At 47.3% G+C, this 20,584-nt stretch overlaps 1 protein-coding gene across 1 annotated transcript in view; it reads right to left on the bottom strand.

The window, feature by feature from the left end:
- Nucleotides 1-20,584, bottom strand: part of nav2a (neuron navigator 2a) — a 572,427-nt gene that overhangs the window by 162,485 nt on the left and 389,358 nt on the right. Inside the window, 1 exon segment of the mRNA XM_055649181.1 lies at nucleotides 17,793-18,182. Within this exon segment, the coding sequence (XP_055505156.1) occupies nucleotides 17,793-18,182 (390 nt within the window).

Consider the following 20,584-nt stretch of genomic DNA (forward strand, 5'->3'; position numbering starts at 1 on the left):
GCACGGCACAGCACATGAAGGCAGTGCGATTCATTGCCCAAAGAGAACATTGGGACTAAAGCAAATTAAAAAAAATACCTCAAACATTTGGCCAACTGGCCAGGTTCGAAGAGCCAACTAAATTACATGAACTATCTTGTGGAAATCACCACAGCAACATATTTGGGGGCATGTACCACAATCCTGAAACCTACTAATAATAAATACACAATATCTGTAGAGGCATGGACACAAAATGCTGGAGTGACTCAGCGGGACGGGCAGCATCTCTGGTGCGAAGGAATGGGGGGCGTTTCAGGTCGAAACCCTTCCCCTGGTGTTTCTCCACCCGACCCGAAACGTCACCCGTTCCCACTCTCCGCAGATGCTGTCTGTTCCGCTGGGTTACTCCAGCTATTTGTGTCTATCTTTGGTGTAAACCAGCATGTGCAGAGCCTTCCCACACATTACGGGAGGCTCTCGATATCGTGGTATTCATTTTCCTCCAGGAATATTGCCACACCGAGCATTGCCACAACACAAACCCCGGCCAGTCAATCCTTTGCCGAGGAGAGAGACACAAAAAGTCGGGACAACCCAGCGGGTCAGGCAGCATCTTCGGAGAAAAAGAATTGGTGGCGTTTCAGGTCGAGACCCTTCGTTAGACTGAGAGTCAGGGGAGAGGGGCACGAGAGATATCGAAAGTAATAAGTAAACTAAGTAAAAGATTTGAGTATAGGAGACCAGAGGTTCTACTGCAGTTGTACAGGGTCTTGGTGAGACCACACCTGGAGTATTGCGTACAGTTTTGGTCTCCAAATCTGAGGAAGGACATTATTGCCATAGAGGGAGTGCAGAGAAGGTTCACCAGACTGGTATGTCAGGACTGTCTTATGAAGAAAGAGTGGATAGACTTGGTTTATACTCTCTAGAATTTAGGAGATTGAGAGGGGATCTTATAGAAACTTACAAAATTCTTAAAGGGTTGGACAGGCTAGATGCAGGAAGATTGCTCCCGATGTTGGGGAAGTTCAGGACAAGGGGTCACAGCTTAAGGATAAGGGGGAAATCCTTTAAAACTGAGATGAGAAGAACTTTTTTCACACAGAGAGTGGTGAATCTCTGGAACTCTCTGGCACAGAGGGTAGTCGAGGCCAGTTCATTGGCTATATTTAAGAGGGAGTTAGATGTGGCCCTTGTGGCTAAGGGGATCAGAGGGTATGGAGAGAAGGCAGGTACGGGATACTGAGTTGGATGATCAGCCATGATCATATTGAATGGCGGTGCAGGCTCGAAGGGCCGAATGGCCTCTACTCCTGCACCTAATTTCTATGTTTCTATGTTTCTAAATAGAACAAATGAATGAAAGATGTGGAAAAAGCTACGATGAAAATATTTGTCTTATTGGTTTGTTCTATTTACATTCTATATCTCTCGTTTCCCTCTCCCAGTCTGAAGAAAGGTCTCGAATTGAAACTCCAGAGATGCTGCCTGACCCGCTGAGTTACTCCAGCATTTTGTGTCAACTTTCGACACAATCCTTTGCCTTTACAAGTCTCAGCGGCGCAAAACTTCAAAGGGAGCCACAAACTTTACGACATACCTTGGGGCAGTGATTTCATTCACGAGATCACCTCCCTCCTTCCCGCACTGGCCAGTCGTTGCGGAGCTTCGGGTTCAGTAAATTTGTTGCCTCGGAATTGAGCTGACTAAATTGAGTTAATGAGTGCTTGCATCTACACATTGCTGCAGAGACTGAAGGTCTCTCCCTCTCTCTCTCTCTCTCTCTCTCTCACTCACTGACAATGCCACAAGCCTGCCTTCCCCAACCTCACATTTCTCTGGACTACCTCTGACAAACAATAGACAATAGACAATAGATTCAGATTCAATTTTAATTTTAATTGTCATTGTCAGTGTACAGTACAGAGACAACGAAATGCATTTAGCATCTCCCTTGAAGGAGATAGGCAATAGGTGCAGGAGTAGGCCATTCTGCCATTCCAGCCAGCACCGCCATTCAATGTGATCATGGCTGATCATCCCCAATCAGTACCCCGCTCCTGCCTTCTCCCCATATCCCCTGACTCCGCTATCTTTAAGAGCCCTATCAAGCTCTCTCTTGAAAGCATCCAGAGAACCGGCCTCCACCGCCCTCTGAGGCAGAGAATTCCACAGACTCACCACTCTCTGTGAGAAAAAGTGTTTCCTCTTCTCCGTTCTAAATGACCTACTCCTTATTCTCAAACTATGGCCCGTGGTTCTGGACTCCCCCAACATCGGGAACATGTTTCCTGCCTCTAGTGTGTCCAAACCCTTATCAATCTTGTATGTTTCAATGAGATATCCTCTCATCCTTCTAAACTCCAGAGTGTACAAGCCCAGCCGCTCCATTCTCTCAGCTTATGACATCCCAGGAATTAAACGTGAGCTGTTTGCGAATTGAGAAGCAAGTTTGTATTTGTCACCACGAGCAGAGGCAGCTAACCCCAGGGAAACATAGAAACATAGAAAACAGGTGCAGGAGGAGGCCATTCGGCCCTTCGAGCCAGCACCGCCATTCATTGTGATCATGGCTGATCGTTCCCAATCAATAACCCGTGCCTGCCTTCTCCCCATATCCCATACTCCACTAGCCCCTAGAGCTCTATCTAACTCTCTCTTAAATCCATCCAGTGACTTGGCCTCCACTGCCCTCTGTGGCAGGGAATTCCACAAATTCACAACTCTCTGGGTGAAAAAGTTTTTTTCTCACCTCAGTCTTAAATGGCCTCCCCTTTATTCTACGACTGTGTGGCCCCTGGATCAGGACTCGCCCAACATTTGGGAACATTTTTCCTGCATCTAGCTTGTCCAGTCCTTTTATAATTTTATATGTTTCTATAAGTGTACGGGCCAGTCTATGCTTTTTTTTTTTCTAAAGAAGAAGGTTGAGATTGAAATTGTAGTTTTCGTGCTTTAAAAGCGGACAGGCAGATTGGGGTGGGAGATTTCAACCTTAATGTGGTCCACCCTGTTTCGACTAATACAATCAACAATCAAATAAGATCAAATAGTACAAAATGTTTCAGAAGGAACTGCAGATGCTGGAAAATCGAAGGCAGACAAAAATGCTGGAGAAACTCCGCGGGTGCAGCAGCATCTATGGAGCGAAGGAAATAGGCAACGTTTCGGGACGAAACCCGGGACGAAACCCTGAAGGAAATAGGCAACGTTTCGGGCCAAAACCCGGAAGGAAATAGGCAACGTTTCGGGCCGAAACCCAGAAGGGTTTCAGGCCGAAAAGTTGCCTATTTCCTTCGCTCCATAGATGCTGCTGCACCCGCTGAGTTTCTCCAGCATTTTTGTGCACCTTCAATTTTCCAGCATCTGCAGTTCCATCTTCGCTCCATAGATGCTGCTGCACCCGCGGAGTTTCCCCAGCACTTTTGTCTACCAAGTGATTTCGTTAGTTTAGTTTTGTTTAGAGAAACAGCACAGAAACAGGCCCTTTGGCCCAACGAGCCCGTGCCAGCCAGCGATCCCCGCACACGAACACTATCCTCCACACTGGCGACAATTTGCAGTTTTACTCAGCCAAATTGGCCTACATACCTGGAGTAACTCAACGGGACAGGCAGAATGTCTGGAGAGAAGGAATAGATGATGTTTCGGGTTGAGGCCCTTCCTTCAGACCCTTCTTCTGAAGAGCTGTCTCACCCATTCCTTCTCTCCAGTTAAGCTACTCTGTGTCTAAGCTACTCAATTTCTTCAATTTAAATCAGCATCTGCAGTTCTTTCCTACAAAATCCACACACCTGTACGTCTTTGGAGTGTGGGAGAAAACTGGAGCATCCGGAGAAAATCCCATACAGGTCACGGGGAGAACGTACAAACTCCCATAGTCAGGATCGAACCCGGGTCTCTGGCGCTGTGAGGCAGCAACTCTACCGTTACACCACCGTGCTGCCTGCGATTTAGTTTAGTTTAGTTTGGTTTAGGTTTGTTTATTGTCACATAGAAACATACAAAAATAGAAATTAGGTGCAGGAGTAGGCCATTCGGCCCTTCAATATGATCATGGCTGATCATCCAACTCAGTATCCCGTACCTGCCTTCTCTCCATACCCTCTGATCCCCTTAGCCACAAGGGCCACATCTAACTCCCTCTTAAATATAGCCAATGAACTTGCCTCGACTACCCTCTGCGGCAGAGAGTTCCAGAGATTCACCACTCTCTGTGTGAAAAAAGTTCTTCTCATCTCGGTTCTAAAGGATTTCCCCCTTATCCTTAAGTTGTGACCCCTTGTCCTGGACTTCCCCAACATCGGGAGCAATCTTCCTGCATCTAGCCTTTCCAACCCCTTAAGAATTTTGTAAGTTTCTATAAGATCCCCTCTCAATCTCCTAAATTCTAGAGAGTATAAACCAAGTCTATCCAGTCTTTCTTCATAAGACAGTCCTGACATCCCAGGAATCAGTCTGGTGAACCTTCTCTGCACTCCCTCTATGGCAATAATGTCCTTCCTCAGATTTGTAGACCAAAACTGTACGCATTTCTCCCCATATCCCCTGACATGTACCAAGGTACGGTAAAAAGCTTTTTGTTGCATGCTGTCAGTCAGTGGAAAGATCATACATTGTTACAATCAAGCCATCCAGTGTATAGACACAAGATAAAGGGAATAATGTGTAGGATGGGCAGATGCTGGTTTAAACTCAGAATGCTGGAGTAACTCAGCGTGACAGGCAGCATCTCTGGAGAGAAGGAATGGGTGACGTTTTGGGTCGAGACCCTTTCTTCAGACTCCAGCACTCAGCGTCTTTTTTTATATAAAAATAACGTATTCTAATATCTCATTATGAAACATTACATTTTACAACAAGGTAGACAAAAATGCTGGAGAAACTCAGCGGGTGAAACCGAGTCCCACCTTGCTTCACGAGGGCTAAACTTTGTCTACCTTCAATTTTTTCAGCATCTGCAGCTCTTCCTTCAGCTGGTGTGCTGCAACTAAAACGTTCATGAAAGTTTCCTGGAACCAAAACTCGTGAATCAGTTACCTTCATGATTGCCGAAATCAATCCGTGGGGACAAAGGCTCCAGAAACTGCAGCACGAGGAGCAAGGGAAGCTCAAAGTAGTCCTTCACATCCTGCAGCTACGGCAACAAATCACTGCCCGAGCGAGCGGGCGGGCGGTTCCTTTATTCTCGTGTAACTCAGCAGAACAAATTAAAAAGGAAAACCCCCTCAGGTGCTTCCGAGTCCCACCTTGCTTCACGAGGGCTAAACTGAAGCTGCTTGAATTGAAAATGCCTGCTTTAAGCATTCACACTAAACCCCCTCCCCCCCCACGCACTAAACTTAACCTGCACCCCCCCCCCCCCCCCCCCCCTCTTCACCTCCAGTTCCCAAGAAGTATCCCAACCCAAAACGTTACCTCGCCCCACGTTCTCCGGAGACGCTGAGTGAGATACTCCAGCATGTAGAGGTAGAGGTAGAAATTTCTTTATATCAACTCTCTTAAACCAGCTGTTATCAGGCAACTGAACCATCCAACCAACAACTAGAGAGCGGTCCTGAAATACCATCTACCTCACTGGAGACCCTCGGATTATTTTTGATCAGACTTTGCCGCACTTTATCTTGCACTAAGTGTTACTCACAACATTCCCTTTATCGTGTATCTGCACACTGTGGGCGGCTCGATTGTAATCATGTCGTGTCTTACGGCTGAAGTTAGCCACAAGATGCTGGAGTGACTCAGCGGGACTGGCACCATCTCTGGAGAGAAGGAATGGGTGACGTTTCAGGTCGAGACCCGTCTTCAAAATTTCGGCAAACTGGTCAGCACGCAACAAAAGGTCTTTGCACGTGCCGGTAACCTAAACTCTACCTCGACCTCACCGATTGGCCTTGTGTAGTTAAGAATGGTTTGTTTAGTTTAGCTTAGTTTAGAGATACAGCATGGAAACAGGCCCTTCAGCCCACGGAGTCCATGCCGACCAGCGATCCCCGCACATTAACACTAGGAACAATTTTTACATTTACACCAAGCCAATTAACCCACAAGCCCGTTCGTCTTTGGAGTGTGGGAGGAAACCGAAGATCTCGGAGAAAACCCACGCAGGTCACGGGGAGAACGTACAAGCGCCCGTAGTCGGGATCGAACCCAGGTCTCCGGCGCTGCATTCGTTGTAAAGGGCCTGTCCCACTTGGGCGAAGATTTTGTGAATCCCGAAATCCTGGGGCGCGGCGGCGATCGCGTGTCACTGCCTACACCACCACGCCTCACCACGCGCGCGCAATGGAACGCCATGCGCGTATCACGTGTCGTGAGGCGTGAATGATGTTGCATAAATGATGTCGCATAAATAACGCACAAATGACGCCCAAGTGGGGCCGGCCCATAAGGCAGCAACTCTACCGCTGTGCCACCGTGACTGTGTCATCAATCAATTATCAAACAGTTGGAGCAAAGAATGACCTTTTGCAAAGTCTTCAATGAGACCAAAGTCTGTGACATTTCCGAATCTCGACGCTGCCCTGCCAACTGGTTTTAAAATGCAACAGTGTAGAATTGCTCAGGTAGAGAGCTTCCAATTAAACTGAGAATATCGTGAGAACTGCTCTTGAATGTTTGGGAACAAAGCACAGGGCTGAATGGGAGTACCTCTGTGGTTCACTCTGTCGATAGACACAAAATGCTGGAGTCACTCAGCCAGGATAAGCATGGCTGAGCAAATCAGCCAGACTTCTTCAGTCTGAAGAAGGGTCTCGACTCGAAACGTCACCCATTCCTTCTCTCCAGAGATGGTGCCTGTCCCGCTGAGTTACTCCAGCTTTTTGTGCCTATCTTTGGTTCAAACCAGCATTTGCAATTCCTTCCTACACATGGCTCTCTCTGTAGTCGTTCCTGCAAGTGACCTTATCTTTTTCTCTGTTTTAGAAAGAGCTGCAGATGCTGGACGAATCGAAGGTAGACAAAAATGCTGGAGGAGCTCAGCGGGTGAGGCAGCTTTTCCTCTAGCGTTTTTGTCTTATCTTTCTCTCTAATGAGACTGCCGCCCAGCGATCCTGCAACTACGCTAAGGTGCGTGTTCCTTTTCGAGGGATGCCCAGGTTGCCCAGCTTATCAATTTTACTTTTAGTTCAGAGATACAGCACGGAAACAGGCCCTTCGGTCCACCCAGTCCACACCGACCAGCGATCCCTGCACGCTTACACCATCCTACACACACTGCGGACAATTGACAATGATACCAAGCCAATGAAACATTATGTCTTGGGCGTGTGGGAGGAAACAGGAGATCCCGGAGAAACCCACGTGGGTCACGGGGAGAAGGTACAGTGCAAACTCCATACAGACAGCACCGTAGTCAGGTTCAAACCTGGGTCTCTGGCGCTGTGAGGCAGCATCTCTACCGCTGCCCCACTGTGCCTCCCCTAAACTGATCAATATCATTCTGCTGCCGATGATTATTCTCTTCATGTGTTATTAATCATACCTCCCATATTTATATCCAATTCATTACAATGTATAACCAACAGTAATGATCCCTGTGAGACACTACCGGAAAGATATAAAATATAACACAAGTTCTACACGAAACTTCATGAATTCTACAAAAGGCAGAATGTTTGCGGGTTGAGTGAGAAAGGTATTGCGGCGGTTGGAATTCATCATCGTTGACAACATTAGCGACGCAGTGGCGCTGGTTCCCGCCAGGAACGGTGACGGACGCACCGCACTACTCTGTCCTCCAGTTCCTGCGGACTTCTGCCGCTGGAAGTAGAGGGTTTTGGTGTGTGTGCGTGTGTGTGTGTGTGTGTGTGTGTGCTTTATCATCATTCCTTACAATGCTATGTACGACAGTGATCGCAACTTCTACTGAAGTGTGGATGGCCGTTGGCTTGCTAGGAGCTCATCCGCCCTTTGACAGGTCTTGTTTTTGGTCCTGCTGGGGGTCCACAGCCCCCTCCTCACCTGGCAAACCAGGTGGGGGAGACGGTTTAGTCGCCGACTATCCGACCATGGAGCAGGTAGCACGGGATGATATGGTACCTGTGACGGGGTGGGTGGGGGGGGATGGGGGGAAATGGCCCAGGGAATTTTGACCTGGACACAGATTGGACTGACATAACACAGCAGATTGTAACGTATACGTATATGAAGGAGCTGCACGTGTTGGTTTATGCCAGAGAACATAGACATAAAATGCTGGAGTAACTCTACGGGTCAGGCAGCGTTTCTGGAGAAAAGGAATAGGTGACGTTTCAGGCCAGTCTGAAGAAGGGTCTCCACCCGAAACGTCAACCATTCGTTTTTCTCCAGCGATGCTGCCTGACCCGCTGAGTTACTCCAGCTTTTTGTGTCTATGTGCAGAATGTCATATTTTGTTTAGCTGTTGGAACAGAGAATTTGAAGCGTGCGTACGATTACGAACAAACGGTGCAATGTTACATAAACCCCTTCCAGTGATTAAGCATTCTAGAATGGCAAGACCAGGCGATGAAATTAAATGTCAAAGCACTTGGATACAGTCATGAATTGTGAAATGCTCAAGTTCATGACTCAACTCGTTACTATGTCATAACACAAAGTGCTGGAGGAACTGAGGATAACGGAACTGAGGATCAGGCAGCATCTGCGGACAGAATGGATAGGCGACGTTTTGGGTCTGGGCCCTTCTCCTGAATCGAAACCTCGCTGGTCAGTCCGACTCACAACATCGCCTGTCCATTCCCTCCACATACGCTGCCTGACCCGCTGAGTTCCCCCAAATCTTTGTGTTTTGCTCAACATTCCAGCATCCGCAGTTCCTTGAGCCTCCAGAGCCATGTCAATAGGCAATTGGTGCAGGAGTAGGCCATAAGGCCCTTTAAGCCAGTACCGCCATTCAATGTGATCATGGCTGATCATCCACAATCAGTTCCTGCCTTCTCCCCATATCCCCTGACTCCGCTATCTTTAAGAGCCCTATCTAGCTCTCTCTTGAAAGTATCCAGAGAACCGGCCTCCACTGCCCTCTGAGGCAGAGAATTCCACAGACTCAAACTCTCTGTAGCTCTTGGGCATTATTTGGGGATAATGGGGGGAATGCAGGAGGATGGGGTTGAGAGGGAAAAATGGATTCACCATGATTGAATGGCAGAGTAGACTTGATGGGATAAATGACCTAATTCTGCTCCTATAACTTATGAACTACTGACTGCGCCCACTGGTGGAACGACAATATGATGTAGTTTCTACATCGTAGTTGTCCTTAGAATTGATCCCCGAGGATGATCATTACAAAAGTCCAATTAGAGTCTTTAGTATCCTCTCCACATCAATCCTGTTTCCTGTTAACATGGCAATTTACTAAACAATTTACAACTTCCTTAGACAATCCCAGGAGCTTTCACATTAGCAGTAAGTCTCCCATGAAGGAGATTCATTATAATTTCCCTTGGAAACTAACCAATTTTACCCTGGTGACTGAATCTATTCTGTGTGGACAATTTCCCCCGAATATTTGCCTCTTACAAACTGTGTTTCGTGTTGAGGTTATTTCATTACTGAATAATGTGACCTGTAATATTCTTTATATTTCAGTTTCTTAGAGGTACAGGCCGGAAATAGGCCCTGTGGCCCATTGAGTCCGCGCCGACCAGCGATCACCCCGCACACTCGGGACAACAGTGGAGATGCTGCCTCACAGCGCCAGAGACCCCGTGTATATCCACACACTGAACCTTTTTTCTTTCTCGTTTAAGAAGGAACTGCAGATGCTGCAAAATCAAAGGTAGACAAAAATGCTGGAGAAACTCAGCGGGTGAGGCAGCATCTATGTGGAGCGAAGGAAATAGGCAACGTTTCGGATCGAAACCCTTCTTCAGACTCGAATGCGTTCGTCAGATGCTGCCTCACCCGCTGAGTTTCTCCAGCATTTTTGTCAACCTTCCATTATTTATTTCTCGTTCATTACATTGTTTACAGTGGACTATGTTTGCTGCAGCAATTAGAATTTCATTGTTCTGTCTGAGACATCGGACAATAAAACATTCTTGACTTGAGCATGCGCTCACAAGCAGTAAACGTAACCGCCTTTTCATGGAAGCACATTTGTTGCAATTGATTCGGGCTGGGCTGGGCACGGAACTAGACTAATTTTTCCCATCAATTACTGCAACAAAAAAAAATGAATACTAATGGTAAAGACTTACTGAACCAAACGAGACAGGGAAGCAGTGCGTTGATGAGGTGACTCGAAGCTGCCAGGTTTATGCTCGCATGACCTACAAGCACACTGCTAGAACAATAAAACACCTTTATTGGACTCTGACAAGCTGAGCTCACCATCCATGCAAACCGCCTGCTGAGTTGATTAATTCAATGGTTAAATGAGACAATTAAATAAATTCAGAATGAAACAGCGGGTTTTATTCTAATATTGGGGGCCATTTAGTTATCGGCACGAGTGGTTGTAATTTAGTCTAGTTTAGTTTAGTTTAGAGATACAGCATAAAAACGGACCCTTCAGCCCACCGAGTCCGTGCCGACCAGCGATCCCCACACACTAAAGGGCCTGTCCCACTTGGGCGCCATTTGCGCATCATGCAGATGGCGCACAAAGATTTTGTACATCCTGGGGCGCCGCGCGCGACTGCCTCCGTCACCACGCACCATGCGCGCCTCACGTGCACGTCACAATACACGCGTCGTGCATCGTGACAGGTAAATTATGTCACGTAAATGACGTCCAAGTGGGACAGGCCCTTTACACTATCTGACACACTGGGGACAAGTTTCATTTATGCCAAGCCAATTAACCTACAAACCTGTACGTCTTTGGAGTGTGGGAGGAAACCGAAGATCCTCGGAGACAAACCGCGTGGAGTGTACAAACTCCGTAAAGGCAAGCACCTGTAGTCAGGATCGAACCCGGGTCTCTGGCGCCGTGAGGCTGCAACATCTACCGCTGCGCCTCCGTGCAGTTATTTAAAATAAAATTCTTTGTCGTTTAGAAGTGGGGCGAGAGGTCAAGAGAATGGAATGTGTTGATGTGCAGAGATTGACGCTTCAATTCCGAGGTGAAAATAGAGAGAAGGAGAAAATGAAAAGATATTTAAATGTGGCAGAGGGGAGCTGAATGCAGAAATCAATGGGACTGAAATATTATGGCTTCACATTGTGTGCAATCAGCTCATTTGTTTAAAGGTTTGCGTATCAGCTGATGCCTTGCCAACTTAGCAACATTTTATCAGCTGCCTTTAAAATGAATTGGCCTGTGGTTTGCTACTGATCATCAGAAACGAGTTGGCGAAATTCCACAGTGAGAGCTTGCTGGATGAAACCACAGGGTCCCCAGTGGCAGAGGAAAACTCACTAGTATAATACAATAGTATAATTTACAGCAAAGATCCTATAGCGGAGCAAGATAGACCACTCCTGCTAAATGCAATGGGCTGACTTGGGCCTTTTTTTCATCCATTTCTGTGACCCGACCCGACTCGCAGTGTAATCAGCGTTGCGGGGGAACAGGTTGTGTTAATAAATTATAATTCTGACAATGAGGAGAAGATTTTTCCCAAATAACTTTTATTTTTACGAGGATGTTTCCGTAACCGGTTTCCGTCTCTGCACTATTATTCGTTGTGATCATGGCTGATCATCCACAATCAGTACCCCGTTCCCGCCTTCTCCCCATATCCCCTGACTCCACTATCTTTAAGAGCCCTATCTAGCTCTCTCTTGAAAGTGCCCAGAGAACCGGCCTCCACCGAGGCAGAGAATTCCACAGACTCACAACTGTGAAAAAGTGTTTCCTCGTCTCCGTTCTAAATGGCTTACCCCTTATTCTTAAAATGTGGCCCCTGGTTCTGGACTCACCCCAACATCAGGAACATGTTTCCTGCCTAACTCTTAAATTCAAACCCTTAATATATTATATGTTTCAATAAGATCTCCTCTCATCCTTCTAAATTCCAGAGTATGCAAGCCCAGCCGCTCCATTCTCTCAACATATGACAGTCCCACCATCCCGGGAATTAACCTTGTAAACTTACGCTGCACTCCCTCAATAGCAAGAATGTCCTTCTTCAAATTTGGAGACCAAAACTGCACACAATTCTCCAGGTGTGGTCTCATTAGGGCCCTATTCCTTCCATCCAGAGATGCTGCCTGTCCCGCTGAGTTACTCCAACATTTAGCTTTGGTGTAAACCAACATCTGCAGTTCCTTCCTGCAGTGAAAAGCTTTTGTTCACCACTAGTGCAGGCTGCCCTTGGGACGGCTGCTATAGAGAGGAGACAGATGCCCACCTCTTTGCTGAGTGTGTGATTTCCAAAGAGAGCTTCAAGAAGGATACAAGGGTCCTTGTCACCTTAAGGGCCTGTCCCACTGTACGAGCTAATTCAAGAGTTCTCCCGAGTTTCCCCTGATTCGAACTCGGAGAATTACGGTAATGGCCGCTCGTGGGTACTCGGGGCTCTCGTGGACATTTTTCACAGCGTTGAAAAAACTTCACGAGTTACCGCGTTTCCCGAGTACCTGCCGTTAGCGTTACGAGCCGCTACGAGACATCCACGAGCTCCAACGTAGCCGCTACGTACATTCTACGGATTTTCAACATGTTAAACATTTCCGGCGACCTGCTGCGAATATGACGGGTGCCGGCAGTCGATGAAAAACATCGCGCAAGTGGGACGGGCCCTTTACTTAGCAGGGAGCGTCCCTGGAGAACATGGATAGGTGATGTTTCGTGTTAGGATGTTTCTTCAGATTCCGGAGCTACTTGACATTTCGGGTTAGGATCCTTTGACAGGGAAGTCTATCCACTATCTTGGGACGATGAAGCTTGGTGCAATTGACTGAAACATCATGAATGCAACAACACTTTGCACAATCTACCAGAAGGTGGCAGCAGACTCTTATCCTGAATTTCAGCCCATCGTGCAAGGTGGTTCGGCTACATACCAGATGACATATTCTGTTAAATCCTCAGTATTCGCTTTCAAACCAGACTCTGTTTCCTGCATGGCCCTTCTGTGACACACACTATTCATTTGTGTAACAGAGAAGACAATAGGGAAACTAAGTACTGGTTCATCTGTCTTTATAGAGTCAGAGTCACACAGTGTAGAAACAGGCCCTTCAGACCATCTTGCCCACACCGACCAACATGTCCCAGCTACACTGGTCCCACCTGCCTGCTTTGGGTCCATACCCCCCTGAACATATCCTATTCATGCACCTGTCTAAATTCAAGATTCAAGATTCAAGATACATTTAATTGTCACATGAAATGAAATTCCCATACAGCCATACAGAATCCAATTTTTCTTGGATACCAGCCTCAACTACCTCCTCCAGCAGCTCGTTCCATACACCCACCACCCTTTGTGTGAAAAAGTTTAAAAAATCTCTATGTGGAATGAAATGAGGTTCAAGAGTGAGTTTATTGTCATGTGTCCCAGATAGGACAATGAAATTCTTGCTTTGCTTCAGCACAACAGAATTATAGAAGGCATGAATACAGAACAGATCAGTGTGTCCATATACCATTGTATAAATATATACACACATGAATAAATAAAACAGATAAAGTGCAAATAAACAGATAACGGGCTATTGATGTTCAGAGTTTAGTTTGAGTTGAGTTCAATAGTCTGATGGCTGTGGGGAAGGAGCTATTTCTGAACCTGGACGTTGCAGTCTTCAGGCTCCTGTACCTTCTACCTGAAGGTAGCGGGGAGATGAGTGTGTGGCCAGGATGGTGTGGGTCCTTGATGATGCTGCCAGCCTTTTTGAGCATTAATGAGCCTAAATTAATAAAGTGATATCTGTTGGAGCACTAACTTGTGCGGCACGGTGGCGCAGCGGAGGAGTTGCTGCCTTACCCCGCCTGAGTTATGGGTTCGATCCTGACTGCGGGTGTACGGAGTTTGTACATTCTCCCTGTAACCACGTGGGATTTCTCCGGGTGCTTTGATTCCCTCCCACATTCTACAGACGTACATATTTGTAGGGTTAATTAGCTTCAGTAAATTGTCCCTAGTGTGTTGGATAAAACTAGTGTACTAGGTATTCGCTGGTCGGCATGGACTTGGTGGGCCGAAGGGCCAGTCTCCATGCTGAAGATAGACACAAAATGCTGGAGTAACTCAGCAGGGCGGGCAGCATCTCTGGAGAGGAATGGGTGATGTTTCGGATCGAGACCCTTCTTCAGACTATCATGTCTGAGGACGTGTCTCGACCCAAAACGTCGCCCATTCCTTCTCTCCAGAGATGGTGCCTGTCCCGCTGAGTTACTCCAGCATTTTGTGTCAATCTTCGGGTTAAACCAGCATCCGCAGCTGCTTCCTTCACTGTTCACTAAACAAAACTTAACTCTTTTCCTCAAAGTGAATCACAAAAGACCTTTAACATCCAACAGAACAATAAAACATTACATCATCTTAGTGATCAGAAAGAATGAAGAAATTGGTCCAGCGAGCAGTGTTAAATTGGCATCTGCACCAACGAAATGCATCTGCACCAAAACAGAAGAATTAAGGGCCTGTCCCACTTACGCGATATTTTTCGGCGACTTCCCGTCATAGTCGCAAGCAGGTCGCCGAAAATGTTCAAAATGTTGAAAATCCAGCGGTGACCCGAACAAAGTACGACTCTTTGGGCGACTACTCACCACCATACAGGCTTCACCCCGCGACGTGTCGACACGTGACGCCTGTATGGCCGTGAGTAGTCGCCCAAAGAGTCGTGCCTTTTTCTGGTCGCTGCTGGATTTTCAACATGTCGGAAATTTTCGAACATGTTGCCGAAAAAAATTGCGTATGTGGGACAGGTCCTTAAATCTCTTACTTGCAGCAGCACAACAGGTGTATTATGTAAAAGAATATGTGTGTTATGATTGCGTTTATAATTTGTTTGGTTGTTTTGTTGTTTGTCTTTTGCACAAAAGTCCGCGAGCATTGCCACTTTCATTTCACTGCACATCTCGTATGTGTATGTGACAAATAAACTTGACTTGACTGACTTGACTTGACTTGACTGTGTAGACACGGCACTCAAAAGATAACATAATAATCGGAACGAAAAAACAGTCAAGTAAATAAAATAGAACACAGTATTAGTGCAGAACAGAACAAAAGGCCAAAGTCCCAGGTCTGTTGTTTAAAGTTACTTGGTGTTTGCGGTGTTGAATGGCGTGATGGGTGAAGAGAAGAAGCTGTTCCTGAACCTGGACGTTACAGTTTTCAGGCTCCAGTACCTTCTTCCCGATGGCAGTGGTGAAACGAGAGCGTGGCCAGGGTGGTGTGGGGCCACATGGTGAGATCAGGAAGCTGGAGTTCACTTTAATACCAAATGAATCATTTACTTGGCAACTGGAATTCAGGTGTAGTTTGTAACCTTTAGCCCTAGAGCAGAGGATGCTGCCAACTAATGCACGCCCACTCAATTGGATACAAAGTGCTGGAGTAACTCAACGTCTCTGTAGAACATCGATAGGTGACGTTTCATGTCAAGGCCTTTCTTCAGACTGATTGTTTGGGGGAGGGAGGGTGGAAGAGGGGAGGGCCAGGACAAAGCGTGGCAGGATAACGGTCAACACAGGTGAGGGTTCTTTAAATCTCGATAGATTGTTGGAACAAAGGCCAGAGATAAGAACAGAAGGCGTGAGACAGGTTGGAAGAGTTGCGGATTGTGACGCAGGAGACAGGAAGCTAGAAGGGGGGGGGGGGGGAAATAGGTGGAAGTCCAGGTGATGCACAGGGGAGGGAGAGGATTGGGGGGGGAGGGGAGAGGGGGGGGGGGGGAGGGGGGGGGGAATTAGTTTAGAGAGGTTACCTAACATTGGAGAATTCAATGTTCATGCTGTTGGGATGTTCAGTTTATTCAGTTCATTAGTTTATTGTCACGTGTACCGAGGTACAGTGAAAAGCTTTTTGTTGCGTGTATTCCAGTCAGTGGAAAGACAATAGACAATAGGTGCAGGAATAGGCCATTCGGCCCTTCGAGCCAGCACCGCCATTCAATGGGATCATGGCTGATCATCCCCAATCATGATTACAAGATTACAATCGAGCCATTCACAGCGTATAGATACACGATAAGGGAATAACATTCAGTGCAAGATAAATCTGACCAAGATAGTCCGAGGATCACCAATAAGGTAGATAGCAGTTCAGCACTGCTCTCTGGTTGTGGTAGGATGGTTCAGTTGCCTGATAACAGCTGGAAAACATCTGTCCCCAGATCTGGAGGTGTGTGTTTTTACACTTCTATACCTTTTGCCTGATGGGAGAGGGGAGAAGAGGGAGTGTCTGGGGTGCGGAAGCTACAGCTGACCATTGTTTTAACTGTTGCCATTGCATTAGTGTTAACTGTTGCTCCAAACGAAACTGTTGCCAGTAAAAACACAGGGCAATGGGAATACAGGAAGTCTATCAAGGTATTACAGGAAGCGTTACAAGATTGACCAGAGATACAAGGAACTGCAGATGCTGGTTTGTTATTAAAAAAAAGACACAAAGTGCTGGAGTAACTCAGCAGGTTAGACAGCATCTCGGGAGAACATGGATAGGTGACGTTTCAGACTAGGTTGTGGTGGAGGACACCATGGCTACATTTGCCAGGCCGTCCCTGCAAAACAGCATCTACAGTTCCTTCCCCATTTCCTTCGCTCCATCGATGCTGCTGCACCCGCTGAGTTTCACCAGCATTTTTGTGTACCTTCGATTTTCCAGCATCTGCAGTTCCTTCTTGAACACAGCATCTACAGATCCTTGTTGCCGGGCCGAAACCCTTCTATGGGCCGAAACCCTTCTTTTTCCAGCATCTGCAGTTCCTTCTTGAACACAGCATCTACAGATCCTTGTTGCTGCACAAACCAGCCTGCCCCTGCATCGACTCCATTTGCACTTCACAACAGCCACTGGAGACCGGCCAACATAATCAAAAACAGTTCACCGTCTAGACTTTCCCTCTTCTCCCCACTCCACTTGAGCAGAAGATCCAAAATCATGAAAGCATGTACCACCAGGTTCAGGAACAGCTTCATCCCCAATGTTATCAGGCTACTGAATGATCTTAGTTTAGTTTAGTTTAGAGATACAGCGCAGAAACAGGCCCTTTGGCCCAACGAGTCCACACTGTCCAGCGATCCCCGCACACTAACACTATCCTACACACACTAGGGACAGCTTACATTTATATCATGCCAATTAACCTACAAACCTGTGTGCCTTTGGAGCATGGGAGGGTTTTCATATTACAAACAAAATATTTGTCAATCAAGCTTAACTGTATAAACAGCCAGGTGCCAACCTGACACAAATGTCTATTTTCATCTCCTTGCCCTCAAAGCCCAAACAACTCAACGAAACAAGCAGCATCTCTGGAGAGAAGGAACAGGTCCCCTTCCATATCTCTACTTTCCCTCTCCCCTGGCTCTCAGTCCGCAGAAGGGTCTCGATCCGAAAAACGTCACCCATTCGTTCTCTCCAGAGATGCTGCCTGTCTTGCAGAGTTACGGGCCAGTCCCACTTGGCAATTATTTTGGCGACTGCCGGCATCATTGACTGACATATCAGGTCACCGAAAAATACGTGGTGGTGGCGCGGCACGATGGCGTTTGACCCGCGGCGTTTTTTCAAGTGTCGCAACATTTTTTTTGTCGCCGCTGGATTTTGGAATGTTCAAAATCTTTTGGCGAGACTGATATGACGTCGGCAGTCGCCGATAAAATCGCCAAGTGGGACAGGCCCTTAACACCAGCATTTTGTGTCTTCATTCGAAAAGAAGATAAAAAGCGGGAAGTGTACGTTTTAGCGGAAGTGCCTTACCCGCTGGCAATGTCGTCGGTCCGCAGGTTCTTGCCCAGGACATCCCCATCGCTCATGTATCCGGCCACGTCCATGTGGACGCTCTCCAGCTCCATCTCATCGCCGCTCTTGTCGGGGACGTCGGAGTGACACACGCTGCCGCTCCGCGTGGCCAGCTGCCTCCGTAGAGGAGCGGCGTACATGTAGCGGCCTGCCTCGGGGTGGATGTAACGGCCGGTGTTGGCCCGCGCCGGGTAGCCGTTCCCCATCGACGGCGCGTCTCCTGCCTGCAGGCGGGGGCTGGACTGTCCCAGTCGCCACGACAACGGGGCCTGCCTCCCCGTCATGCTGAGTATACTGCGGCCACTGATCTCCGTGGTGACGCTGCCGTCGAACGTGGTCTCCAGCGTGCTAGAAGAGGAAATAGACACGGTGAATGTGTGTTATGATTGTGTTTATAATTTGTTTGGTTGTTTTGTTGTTTGTCTTTTGCACATAAGTCCGCGAGCATTGCCACTTTCATTTCACTGCACATCTCGTATGTGTATGTGACAAATAAACTTGACTTGACTTGCAACAAAACTTAAGTGGAGCAAATCAAACTGGGGCTAAAATGGTGCAGGTGGCGCAGCGGTAGAGTTGCTGCCTTACGCCACGAACCGCGCCAGAGACCCGGGTTCGATCCTGACTACAGGCGCTGTCTGTAAGGAATTTGTACGTTCACCCGGTGACCTACGTGAGATTTCTCTGAGAATCTTCGATTTCCTCCCACACTCCAAAGACGTCCTTGTTAGCAGCTTAATTGGCTCGGTATGAATGTAAACTTGTCCCTGATGCGTGTAGGGTAGGGTTGGTGTGCGGGTGATGGCTGGTCAGTGCGGACTCAGTGGGTCGAAGGGCCTGTTTCCGCGCTGTAGCTAGACTAAAACCTAATCTACACGACCATTTTACGGGGTACTGATTGTGGGAAATCAACCATGATCACATTGAATGGCGGTGCTGGCACGTAGGGCCGAATGGCCTCCTCCTGCACCTATTGTCTATCGCTACAGAGAGATATAGAACAAATGAATGAAAGATGTGCAAAAAAGTAATGATGGTGAAGGAAACCTTGAACCTTGTATCTTCTGAAGAGTCCACCAGGGACTTTGCTGGAAGTTGGATAATTTTCTCTAAGGAGAATCTCTAAGGAGAAAACCCATGCAGGTCACGGGGAGAACGTACAAACTCCGTACAGTCAGCGCCCGTAGTCGCGATCGAACCTGGTCTCTGGCACTGCATCTTGTCTCCGAGATCTTCGGTTTCCTCCCACTCTCCAAAGAAGCGCAGGTTTGTAGGTTAATTGGTTTGGTAAATGTAACAATTGTCCCTAGTGGGTGCAGTAGTGTTAATGTACGGGGATCGCTGGTCGGCACGGACCCGGTGGGCCGAAGGGCCTGTTTCCACGCTGTATCTCTCTAAACTAAAACTGAAGTTCATAGGCGCAAAGAATCCATCTTGATATTAAAGAGAACACAGCAGGAACATTTCAGGAGAAGAACATGAATAATCCAGGAAGTGTCGCTCAGCAGGAAAGCTCAGTAACCAGGTCAAATCTGATGGGGTATTCACAACTCATCAGAGGACCTATCACTCCAAGCCAGGAGACCAAAACAAAAAATAGTCTGAAGTCAGAAATTTTCTTTTGGTTTAGCCACATGACTAAACATCAAAGGTGATCATTCCAACATTAGATACAAATTATCCCGCATTGTCTGGCACTCTGGCGCAGCGGTAGAGTTGCTGCCTTACAGCGCCAGAGACCCGGGTTCAATCCTGATTTACAAGGTTAATTCCCGGGTTGGCGGGACTGTCATTTGCTGAGAGAATGGAGCGTCTGGGCTTGTACACTCTGGAGTTTAGAAGGATGAGAGGGGTACGTATTGAAACATATAAGATTATTAAGGGCTTGGACACGCTAGAGGCAGGAAACATGTTCCCGATGTTGGGGGAGTCCAGAACCAGGGGCCACAGTTTAAGATTAATGGGTAAACCATTTAACACGGTGATGAGGAAACACTTTTTCTCACAGAGAGTTGTGAATTTGCGGAATTCTCTGGCTCAGAAGGGTGTGGAGGCCGACTCACTGGATGCATTCAAAAGAAAGTTAGATAGAGTTCTTAGGGCTGACAAGGAATTAAGGGATATGGGGCGAAGGCAGGAACGGGGTACTGATTGTGGATGATCAGCCATGATCAAATTGAATGGCGGTGCTGGCTCGAAGGGCCGAATGGCCTACTCCTGCACCTATTGTCTATGTATCTATGTATCTAAGACCAACGATCAGGTAGACACAAAATACTGGAGTAACTCAGCGGGACAGGCAGCATCTCTGGAGAGAAGGAATGGGTGACGTTTCTGGTCGAGTCACTTCTTCCGACCCGAAACATCACCCATTCCATCTCTCCAGAGATGCTGCCTGTCCCGCAGAGTAACTCCAGCTATGTGTGTCTACCAGCAATTCCTTCCGACACATCTAACCTGGCATTTTGTGCCTTTTCCCAGAACAGCTTTTAAGTTCCAAACCTTTTCATGTCAGATGCTTACGTTTCAGTTGAAAGGTCTGCTGACAATACTGATGTCTAGCCTCTTGAGGCATTGCAGCATTTACACCATTTCTATTGCTCCCTTTGCTTGAGAGAGAAGAGTTGCTTTTGATCCCTAAGAGGGCAACGCTCCAGAAGAGAATCGCTGATGTAATCAGATTCATAGTTGGAGTGTTCTGCTTGCTGTTTGCTTCAGAACCGTGGGAAGCCAAGAGAGGAGACGTGCCT

The sequence above is a fragment of the Leucoraja erinacea genome, chromosome 18, assembly GCF_028641065.1.
Source record: "Leucoraja erinacea ecotype New England chromosome 18, Leri_hhj_1, whole genome shotgun sequence".
NCBI classification, from domain to species: Eukaryota; Metazoa; Chordata; class Chondrichthyes; order Rajiformes; family Rajidae; genus Leucoraja; species Leucoraja erinaceus.